Source organism: Dysidea avara, chromosome 1 (assembly GCF_963678975.1).
Source record: "Dysidea avara chromosome 1, odDysAvar1.4, whole genome shotgun sequence".
Classification (NCBI taxonomy): Eukaryota; Metazoa; Porifera; class Demospongiae; order Dictyoceratida; family Dysideidae; genus Dysidea; species Dysidea avara.
The window spans coordinates 3,766,876-3,778,795 of NC_089272.1; the positions used below are offsets into that span (position 1 = coordinate 3,766,876).

Sequence of the window (11,920 nt, forward strand, 5' to 3'; positions counted from 1 at the left end):
TTAAAAACGGGAAGTCTTAGAGTTGTAACCTTGGTAACAGTTTAGTCGGTTTTCTGCTGTGTTTCAACTTTGGTCTCTCTAGCTTTTAGCCACTCTGGCTCTTAGTTATGCGGAAACTATTGGTGTTTATTGTGCCACACGCCATGAGCAGTAGTCAGAATCCGTCTCGGGTCATGCGGGTACTGAGACCTGCCGAAGGAAGTTCGGGTGAGTGTGGGTGCGTGTTAATTTTAGAGAACTTAATTTGTGTATTGGTACTTGACCTACAGGCTCAGATAATTAAGTGGAACTCCAAGGAGCTCAACTCGTTCCTCTGTATCGACTGTGGAACCACAACTTAATAAAATAGCCAGCCGTTATTTCACAGTTTCCGCGACCTAATTGCAAAGAATGCGGTGTGGCTGTACGAGACTAGCAGTGATGCAGTCGCATTAGCTTAATGGCTACAGTGTATGCAAATTTTATTTACAGTAGGACCTCAGTTATTAGGATTTTCGGTTAACCGAACTACGGAAATGACTGCTCTATTAGAGTAGTGACTGTTCTATTAGGGTATTTGAAAGTACTGATGTTTAAAAATGCTATTTTAAGGTTATTTATACACATGCAGTTTCAGAGATATGGACTTTTCAGACTTATGGACTACCCCTGATCCCAAGGGGTTCGGATAACTGAGGTTCCACTGTGTGTTTATGACATTTTCTTTAGGTATGTCACCAAACCTGCATGACAAATGGTCAGTGGAATTGGATCCAATGTTGGCTATAATGTACGTTTATACTCTGTTATCACTATAGAGATGTCACTGAACCTGACAACCAATACTGACCATCTAGAGTGTTGGTGATGGTTGTACGTTTATAAATTTCATTAGTTTGTGTTCATTATACTATTGTATTCCTAGAGACATCACCAAAGCAAACAACCAATGCAGCCTGTTTAGAGTCCCAATGATGACTACAATGTACGTTTATAAATTTCATCAGTTTGTGTTTATTATACTCTGCTTTTCCTATATAGAGATGTCACCAAACCAGACAACCAATGATGCTGACTGCGTAGAGTCCCACTGATGGCTACAATGTATGTTAATAAATTTCATTAGTTTGTGTGTTCATTGCTATGTTTTTCCTATTATAGAGATGTACAATCAATGCTGACCATCTAAAGTCCCACTGCATGCCAGTGCTTACCATCTAGAGTTCCATGCACTGATGGCTACAATGTACGTTTATAAATTTCATTACTGAGTTTGTGTATTCATTATGTTTTTCCTATGTAGAAAGATGTCGCCACAGTGGATCACAACCGATGCAAGTCCTACACTGATGGTTGAATGTACGTTTTATAAATTTCATTAGTTTGTGTGTTCATTGTATGTTTTTTTTATAGAAATGTCACCATCCTGATAGGGATGTCATGCCAGAACTTGACAACCAAAACTGCATGGGCATCTGCTGTCAAATGGCACTGATATCCTATAAGAAGAAATAGTGATTTTAACTGTCACAGTGTTAACAATGCTGCATTAAATGCATTTGAAATGTATTTGAAATACAATTAAAATACAAACAATATTATAAATATGTTGGAGTGTGAAGGTCATACCATGGAAGTGTGAAGGTCACACCGGTTTCAGTGTGATATTCACACTTCCAAATTTACAGTGTAGTCATAGCTCAATTTGCAGGCGACTCAGTGGTGTAAAGCCATACAAAGTCTGCCAAACTACAGAGGTACTATACGTATAGTACATCTCCTGTATGTTGTACAGTATTGTGTTACACATCATTAGCCATTGCCACACCATGCATCGATGTACTTGCATGCACTCAGCTATACCAGTAGTTTTGCATCGGGCCTGGCAGGACATTGTGTGCATGGAGAATGCCAACACAGCTTTCAGCTGATAAGTTTGTGTGATAATGCATAGCTCTCAACCTGAAGCCTTTCAGTGCCAGGAATGAGATCACTCTGAGATGGAAGCTATAATATAAACACTGCCATAATTACATCCTATATACAACCTGATTGAGATAACTAACACAGCATACACAAAATGTGCCCTTAAGCTAATAATTGCTGCTGTTTATGTACCTATACATATACTGTTAACTATATTATTGTGTCTGTATATACTGTAGTTACAGTCTACAATGCTATTGCACAATGGAATTGTACGTTTTCTTGGTGGAATGTCCATTATTTTCTGGAATTGGATTTTTATCCTATTGAAGGTACTGCATGCCTGTAACTGCCATCTTTCACAGTGATCAGCTGCAAGCAGTTGTCTGTTCTCCTAAATTTAATCATGGCACCACGTTATCATTTAGCTACCTGACCATGAAAGACCACATCATGCCCCTACTGCATGATTCTCACAAGTTAAGGTGCAAGTGCATGCTCTCAGCATTGAATCTCACGTCTGCAAGCAATGAAGCTAAAGATTGATTAAAATTCAGTATCTAGAGTAGCAGGCCCTAACGATTGTTATTGCATAATTTATGTTTACTATAGCTATGTGCTACTGTGTATGTGCATCTTTTCCATACACACTGTGCTGGTCATGCACTGTTTGTACATGCCCCATTTGCAGATTGTCCCATTGGTGGTTGTATGTGCCCAGGGCATAGTAATAATTACTCTACCTTGTCAAAAGCCCGCTGCCGGAAACATCCCTAGCTGCCAATATAGCTTGTAAGCTTTATTTGCAGTTAAAGAAGTTAGTTATAGCTGATGAACACTCATACAGTACTATGCTACCCGTCCAATGTATAAAACTGAAAGGTTCTGTGTGGCTAGAATTTTAGCAAATTGTGAGCATGCATGCAAGCGGGACTCACATAGCTATCCAACACCTATAAAAAGCGTTTAAATTTTTCATATAACTAGTGACATATTGTTTGCAATATGGATGGTTACGGCATTTTATTCGTTGCAGTATTCCTGCTATTACAATCAGAGAATTTATGCAGTGCCACGGGATTCTGTTACAGCCGGGAGTACAATTTGGAAATAGACCGCGGAATCACGTCCACCGCTTTGAGAAACTGCTACGGAAGTACCCCTTATTCTGTAACTCCTTGTACTCAATACCGAAGTGCAGCTTCTAACCAACGGTCAGTTCGCTTTGAAACGGATGGACAGAGCGTGTCGTACAACATTATTTCACTTTCCCGCCGGTGTTTTTTCCATGTTAACAACGTTCGATACTCGAATGATGGCAGCTCGGATAGAATAAGTGTTTATTTGGACAATAATATGGTTGGCGACTTCACTACTATTTCGAGGTCTAATAATGGCCATTTGTGGAATGTGTTTAGAGACTCCGGTGTAATAGGTGATGCGCAAACCCTCGGACCTGGAGAACACAGACTGACATTTACAATTACTTCCACAGATCGATATGGTGTGGAATTGGACAAAGTAAATGTTTCATTTACTCAATGCGACGGTCCGTGCCCAGTAGTCACATCATCTAGTCCATCTTCAATATATGAGAATTGCAATAGTGACATCAATTTACAGACGGAAAACGGAATAGCATCATCTCCGCTCGATCAATGCGATTCAATGAACCCTCAAACCCCGTGCGTCCAGTACCGAAGTAGGGCTTCAAACGGACTTTCAGTTTACCTCGCTAGAAATGGACAGAACATATCACATAACATTACGTCACATTCTTGGTGTGCTTTTAGTATTACCGACGTTCAGTATTCTAATGATGGGGATTCAGACACAGTAAGCATATACCTGGATAACAATATTATCGGTGACTTCAATACGGTTAGAACATATGGTGGAGATGGCCATTTATGGAATGTATTCAGAAGCTCTTATGCGGTAGGGACCACACAGATAATGTCTCCTGGAGTTCACCAACTTTCAGTTAGGGTGTCTTCAACAGATCAATATGGTGTTGAAATTGACAAAGTGAATGTCTCGTTTACATTATGTGATGGTGAGTGCCCAGTAGTGCTTACGACACGCCAACCAGTAGACGTTGAGGAATGTGATAGTGACTACAACTTAGAGATAGAAAATGCATTTGCAACTTCACTAAGGTCATGTGATTCTCTGACTTCCCAAACTCCATGCATCCAATATCGAAGTGAAGCTTCTAATGACACAGCAGTTCATTTTGCAAGCAATGGACAAAATGCGTCATATACAATTACAGCACCTTCTGAGTGTTCCTTGCATGTCGACAACATTATGTATTCTAATGATGGTCAAAGAGATTTGCTAAGAATTTACCTGGATAACCACTTGATTGGTGAATTTACTACTCTTGCAAACAGTGGAGGTGGAAATTTATGGAATGTGTTTAGAAGTTCTGGCATTGTAGGTACTCCTCAGATCATCGTTCCTGGAGAACACAAACTTACCATTGTAGTTTCTTCAACAGATGAACATGGTGTGGAACTTGACAAAGTAAGTCTATCATTTACGCAGTACGATGGTGAGTGCCCCTCTGTAATACTACCAATGCAACAGCCAGTTGATGAAGGTTGTAATGCTGTCTTAAATTTAGAAATGGAAAATGGACTATCGCTAATTCCACTACTAGGATGTGACCAAGTATATTCCCCTGCTACATGTATCCAATTTCGAAGCCAGGCTTCTAGTGAACTAACCGTTCGTGTTGTCAGTGATAGACAGGATGTTTGGTTTAATGTTACTTCACAATCCCAGTGCTCCTTACAAGTTAATAATGTTATATATTCCAATGATGGTGAATCAGATGAAATAAGTATATACCTTGACGATACTAAAATTGGTGGATTCGCTACTCGTGTTGAATATGGAAATGGTAATTTATGGAATGTGTTTGAAAACTCTGGACTTGTAGGTAGTAGACTGACTCTCGATCCTGGACAACACAGGCTTACCTTTAGGGTTGTGTCAACAGATCAACATGGAGTGGAAATGGACAAAGTGAATGTCTCATTTACACAGTGCAGTGGTGAGTGTCCAACAGTACACAGACAGATGATTACTTATAATGAGGATTGTAATAGTGCTTTGAACTTAGAGATGGAAAATGGAATATCATCTACACTGCTGAAAGAATGCAATCAAGTGTACTCCCAAACCCCATGCATCCAGTACCGAAGTGAGGCTTCTGATCAACAAACAGTTCATCTAACAAGCAGTGGACAATACGTATCATACACTATCACATCACATTCACGATGCTCTTTCCATATTCTTGGGCTTCAATATTCAAATGATGGTGATTCTGATACAATTAGTATTTACCTGGATAATGAAAGATTTGGGGAATTTATTACACATTCGTCCAGTGGAGGTGGTCATTTGTGGAATGTGTTTGAAAACCCTGGTCTTATAGGCAATACGCAGATCCTCGATCATGGAGAGCACACACTTACCATTAGAGTGTCTGCAACAGATCAATACGGTGTAGAACTTGACATGATAAGAATAGCTTTTTCAATGTGTAACGGTGAATGTCCATCAGTGACACCATTGCACCATCCAGATGATCAGACCCCAACTAAAAATCCAGATCAGAAAGATACAAATATGAGTCCAGATAATACAAATAATGAGAATCAAGGAGATGGAAGTGAAAATTCAGAAGGTGATTTATCTGATGGAGAACTTGCAGGACTACTTGTAACAATTATAGCAGTTCTTGTAATTTCTTTGATAGTAGTAATAGCTTTGTTTTATGCATGCAAACGCAGACAGAAGTACATGTAATCTAAATAGCACAGTATCTTGCTTTGTTTGCATACTCTCTTTTGTAAATTATTGTTTTTGGTATTTTCTTTTACTTATAATTATGTTTACTTACTATGTTGTTGCTTAATTTTGTTTACTAATAACAACTGTGTCATGATACTATATATACACCATCACTGATGTTTGTTTATAATTATTTTTGCTGGTATCTGTGCGCTGATGGGTTACAATGTGGAGCATTGATACATGCTTGCATAACTGATCAAGAGTGTGATGCATAATAATACATTTCAAAGTACACTAACAAAGTCAGATAAGCTCTTAGTCAATTCAGATAAGGATTTGCACTTAATATGTGCCTAAGTGGTGTATTTCAAATCTTGTATTGAGAAAATGAGCCATGCATTGCATGCAACCGTCACAGCAAAAAATACCACATTTCCAGTGGTTATATCGGTACAGGAAATGTCAAGGAAATTTTCTGTTTGAATTTCTGACACATTTCCTGTACTTGTACATATCACCTTTCCAAGTGATTTCCAGTTTTGCAGGAAATGCCACTTTCAAAAATGTCAAGGAATATTTTGTTCATATTTCTGGCACATTTCCTGCTCTAATACATGCCACCTTTCCAGGCAATTTCCACTCATGCAGGAAATGTCACATTTCCTGGAACTGGAAATGTCAAGGAAATTTTTTGGTTTAGCTACATTTCTGACACATTTCCTGTACTTCTACATATCACTCTTCCATCTAATTTCCAGTTGTGTAGGAAATTCCACTACCATATTTTGTCAAGGAGTTCTTTGTTCACATTTCTGGAACATTTCCTGTACTAGTACATACCACCTGTCCAGGTGATTTCCAGTTATGCAGAAATTTCAAGGTAATTTGTTTACATTTCTGGTGCGTTTTCTGTATTAGTACATATCACCTGTTATGGTAGTTTGCAGTTAGGCATGTAATATAAGTTTGACACGTGCCACTTTTACTGTCATTGATTTGAAGTTACTATGGAATTTTAAATTGATATGGTTACACTTCAGCTCAAATTACTGTAGAATTTTGCAATAATTTTATTTTCAGTTTGTACTATGCAGTTTAACTGGTAGCTAAAGGTAGAATTATTACATGAATATATCTGCATCCACTGAAAATTCTATCGCACACTTCACAGTTTTTGTTGTCTTGCAGAATATAGAAATTAACCCATGCACCAAACTTTAATCTCGTGATCAATATACCTATATATGTAATAACAAATTGTTACAGCTCAAAAAATGCTACATGCTGTTTGATATAATAGGTTTGCCACAATTTGTAAGTGCTAGTAATGGTTAAACAAACAAATGGGTGGCTTTCCAGACACTCTCTATTGAGCCCCATTGGTAACCATGGCACAAAACAGAAAACAAGCAACCTTTGCATGATTACGTCACTTTGTATTATGAATTACACAGGATCACCATAAAATTAAATAATATTATAGGCTGTTATATGTCATCTCACAATAAGCAAAAAATCATTTTATCGATGAGCTGGAACAATTTTCTATACACAGCGAACTGGGAAACTCATCTCCCATACATTTTCTACAGTACCTGTTGGAACTTCAGCACACACCTTTCTACTCTTACCAGAGGAGTACCACTATAACCAGGTCAACACATAATTATGTATACAAAACCAATGAAGCTACCATCCAGTAGCCACTACTGCTACTGGATCATAGCAGTAGTGGCTAGGATCCATTGTGCCACTACAACTACAATAAAAGTTCTGGGATAAATTTATAAAATTCTCACCAGCATACGTATATGTAGCTAACTCAACTCAGATATTTTACTATCAGCAGCCACAAACTATAGGGTGGTCCGTTGAGAGACTATTGACAATGAGTCAATGAAGGGGACTGAACACCATTAGGAGCTATATTGGCTACAAGAAGTATATGTCTATTTAAGGTAGTATTCCCACACACTTTATCGTACAAAAATGACTCTGCATAATGTATGAGTTTGACACCACATCAAATGGGGTCGACATTGTGATGTGTGCTTTTGCTTTACATCTGATGCATAATTACTTACATAGAATGCACTTAAAAGATTTTGGTGTAGCTATTTGTCAATTTCCAGTTTGGCTAAGTGGGAATTGCACATGCTGTGTAGCCAAAGCTGATCATACATGCAAAATTCTGTATCGAATTCAGGGGCAGATCCAGGGGGGTTCAATGGGTTCCATGGAACCCTCCTTTTGAAAGAAGAGCCTCTCTTACTCGAGATACTCTAATAGAGAAGTCACAGTAGTCTTTTGAGGAGCAGTGTAGCAAGCTATATGTATACAGTTATAAATAAGGAAATGTAGTTGGTGAGGGCATCTATGGTGAGGGGCAGCTATTGTCAGCAGGTAATGACCTTTTTTTTTTGATCTTCAACTTACAGCTAGACTGAAGTTGCAATTTAAAGTGGACCCCCCTTTTAAAAGTCTGGATCCTCCCCTGTAATTATATAATCAACTCCTTCATGTATTACAGTAGCTACTACATGTTTCAGCATGTCTCGGGCACTGAGCCAGATTGCCAGTTGCTCACAGCACTAATCACCTGTGGGCACTGAAACCATCTCTGCCTCTGGATCCAGATTGCACTACTTGTCCTGAACAATTAAATTGATCAAATCTGATAAGTGTGAACCAAAGTGTAACCAAACAAGACTACCAAGCAGGGTTGGCTCTGGCAAAATAGGGGCGGGTGGGCCACCACAGTTGAGGGCATAGCAATTGTAGCATATTTTCAAGGGGGTCTGGGGGCAGGCCCCCCCTCCACCAGGAAAATTTTTAAAATCATCACTCAAGCCTGAGATGCAGCAATCTGAAAGCATTTTTAACATAATTTAGTTGGGTGCTGACAGTTGCATGCTGCTCAACAGAATCTTTGAAGTAAGTCTGAGTGTACTGAAGGGCTGAAATAATATCAAGTATAGCAAACTCTTACGTGCAATTGTATGGCTTCTCGTACGTTAGTCTGTGCACTAGAGTTTAAAACCATAGATTATAGCCCTCTCGCCTCTATATAATCTATGGTATAGCTACGTATAATATTTAGCTAGCTGTACATAATATGAGGGAAGATACTCCCTTTCTCTTCTAGAGTAAAAGGTTGGGTGGGTCGCAAAGAGCAAAAATTTTAACCGATCGATTTTAACCTAAGCGCGCAACTTAATAGTTTTTTCTGACAAAAGTTGAGGCGTTTGTTATGCTGCGCGGGAACATTAAAAATGGCGACGTTGGCAGGTGCTGGCAGAAAGTTGGAGAGAATCGAAGCGTTCTTCTGAGAAGACTCCGCAAGCAAGTAGTGAAATAAAAGAATGCCAGTGAAGCGGCCGTCTCGACTCGAGGGGTTCTGGACTCAAGTCACTACTCTCACATCACCCGCCTACCTTAACAGCTATAATTCCATATGGGTATGTGAAAAGGAATGGTATTATTGCCACTGCTTCTAATGTGAGGAAACAAACAAGCTCTCAACTCGGTGCAGGAAAACAAGGTAGGCATCATTTAGAGTCGCCTAGTCCAGTACACAAATATTTATTATATCCAGGTTATCAAAATCGCACTCATCAATAGAGTAGTATGTCTGGAGATAAATATAGTGTTACTCGTCAGCAGAATGTATCACCAGATATATTAAGAGAATGGTAGCTTTGCCAAGATAGTGAACATCATTAAGACTATAGCACCTGTTGAAAAAGTCCATCGGACCTCAGGATGCCAACCTACAATTGAGTTTGAGCTGTTACTGAATGTCGTTGATGTGTCACCTGGTCTGTAGGTGAGGTTTTCTTTTGTGATTACAAGTCTTGTTTGTAATTATGTATTTGTTTGTACTATGTGTTTATTCTGTGGTGTATCATTAAACAAGGCCACAAACAGACATCCTGTTCAAAATATGTGTAACCTTATATCCTACATTGCTCATATCTTGCCTACAGTAATTGTGCTAAGTAGTAGTATGTATGCATTCCCAGGTGCATTTGGATTGAACATAATACCACACAGTACTTTACCATTATTTGTAACTTGATTTTAGAAAGCGGATCCAAATTATACACCAAGGGAAATTGAACGACCACCTCTAGTGGGTAGCTACACTATCAAACTATCCGGCGATTTTGATGCTCAAAACTGGTTTCTTGAGGTTATGTTTTCTGGGTGCCCTGTCAGGCTCTAGTCACATTTTCTGGCTTTGACACAAGGACCTCACTTCATGAGAATCAGTGGTGGATGGCCTTCAACAGCCAGCCAAAGATTTTGGTATTGATTCTGCTGTATTTCAGCCACTTAAGGAGCTAGTTTTCAAGAATAGCTGCCAACCTGCTACTAATAGGCCTAATGTATTTTGTGGAGTGGACTCACACTAAGTTAGAAACAGCTTCTTCACAATTATCCAGGAATTTCCTAGTTCTTGTACCACTGTAGACACTAATGTCAAGCTAAAACTACTGAAGCTGCTCTTCCTACAAAGTCACAAATATCGCACATGCACTAATTTATTAGAACATTTACAAGACGTTATAATAGTGCATAAATAGTTAGATATAGGCTACACATAGCCTTTTCTACACAGTCTATATAGTGACAACATATTTTTAGATGTAAACTAGCTTAGCGGGCAGCATTAAGCGGATAGCGCAATACTAACAACATCGCTAAGTATTTACTTCTGGTCATTCACAGTAGCCTATCCACTAGTACTAAGCAGTAAAGGAGCAAAGGAATTAATCCTACGCAACTACAATAGCCTCCACTACTGCTAGTATGCACAAGTACACATGTTTTGTAAACATTCTATTAAATTAGTGCATTCGCGAACTCTAACTTTGTAGGAAGAGCAGCTTCAACAGTTTTAGCTTGATAATGGTGTTTCCAGTGGTACAGGAGCTAGATAATGCCTGGATAACTGTTAAGAAGCTATTTAGTTTAGTGCATGAGTCCAGTCTGCGAGTCCAGTCTGCGAAATACATTAGGTCCTACTATTAAAGTGTTTTCTATGCATAGTATTAATGTATTCAGTTTTTCATATTTGTTGGCCCTGACCACAAACATTTTTCGTATGGTTACACTGGATCTGTTTTCAGTAATCTTGCATCGTTCAACTTTCTTAAATGTCCAAGAAAAATAGTTATATTGTAGTGTAGGTTGCATTTTTTTGTTAATGTGTATTATACCGTGCATTCATTTACATTATACAATTTGCAGAAACTTCAATAAAGTGGAGCAGCTGTAATATGCCGAACTTAAGGGCAAGGTGGAAATAGCTATCAATCAAGAAGATATTAAGTGACATCAATACACCAAGAGAGCAGAGAGACATCTAGCAAGGAGTGACACGATGAGCTAATGAAAGTTAAAACTCAAGCTTAAGGAGTAAACATGCTGATATGATGATAAAGATGGTAGTCAATTAAACAGGTTCAGCCCAGGTGATCACACTTTGTCCCAAGCAAAAGAAATTTCGTGATGGGTCACAAAATCTGATATATGGTACTGTACTATGTGACTAACTTGTAGCTATACTATACCCTTGTAACTGTGTACATGTATATAATGTAATACCATGTAGATATTATTGTTTACAGTTTTTACCACATGTATAAGTTTCATTGATACTGTACAAGAAATGTATTTGAAATTTCATTAATACTGTATAGAAGAAATCTGTTGGAAATTTCATAGATATTGTATAAGGGAAATCTGTAGGAAATTTCATAGATATTGTATAGGGGAAATCTATAGGAAATTTCATAGATATTGTATAGAGGAAATCTACAGGAAATTTCATAGATATTGTATAGGGGAAATCTATAGGAAATTCCATAGATATTGTATGGAGGAAATGTATTGGAAATTTCATAAATACCTTATAGAAGAAATCTGTAGGAAATTTCATATGTCCAGTACAGGAAATCTGCAGGAAATTGTGCCCTATCATGTAGTAGGAAATGTACAGGAAATTTGCAAATTTCCTGTACATTTCCATCTCCCGGATATGTGCTGGAAATGTCACCTGTCCTGTAAATTTCCTGCACATATCCTGCTACAGGAAATGCCACATTTTTTCCTGTGCGTATTAAGATTTACACAATGATCAGTCAGGCACATGCAGGTATTTCCAGCTCTAGTATATACTATGAAACTTATTAAAGTATCA

General features: G+C 38.3%; 1 protein-coding gene and 2 long non-coding RNA genes across 5 annotated transcripts; all 3 read left to right on the forward strand.

The window, feature by feature from the left end:
• Nucleotides 1-14: 14 nt before the first annotated feature.
• LOC136248360 (uncharacterized) lies at nt 15-1,524 on the forward strand. 3 transcript variants are annotated; one of them, XR_010697754.1, is made up of 8 exons: nt 15-207; nt 270-736; nt 798-852; nt 905-964; nt 1,021-1,083; nt 1,141-1,225; nt 1,283-1,338; nt 1,393-1,524. It is a non-coding gene; the product is annotated as an uncharacterized lncRNA (long non-coding RNA). The 3 variants fall into 3 exon arrangements; XR_010697753.1 differs by having other exon boundaries at nt 15-736; XR_010697755.1 differs by having other exon boundaries at nt 15-450.
• Nucleotides 1,525-2,904: 1,380 nt separating this feature from the next.
• On the forward strand, nt 2,905-5,917 carry LOC136253476 (uncharacterized). Its single transcript, XM_066046155.1, has one exon. It carries the CDS (start codon nt 2,911-2,913, stop codon nt 5,725-5,727), a length of 2,817 nt encoding a protein of 938 aa, XP_065902227.1. The 5' UTR covers nt 2,905-2,910; the 3' UTR covers nt 5,728-5,917.
• A 3,114-nt stretch (nt 5,918-9,031) lies between these two features.
• On the forward strand, nt 9,032-11,426 carry LOC136248479 (uncharacterized). The gene is made up of 3 exons (XR_010697759.1): nt 9,032-9,256; nt 9,311-9,541; nt 10,969-11,426. It is a non-coding gene; the product is annotated as an uncharacterized lncRNA (long non-coding RNA).
• The last annotated feature ends 494 nt before the right edge of the window (nt 11,427-11,920 follow it).

What these genes read in the sequence shown, in the direction of transcription:
- LOC136253476 (XM_066046155.1), top strand. Translation starts at nt 2,911, where the DNA reads ATGGATGGTTACGGCATTTTATTCGTTGCAGTATTCCTGCTATTACAA.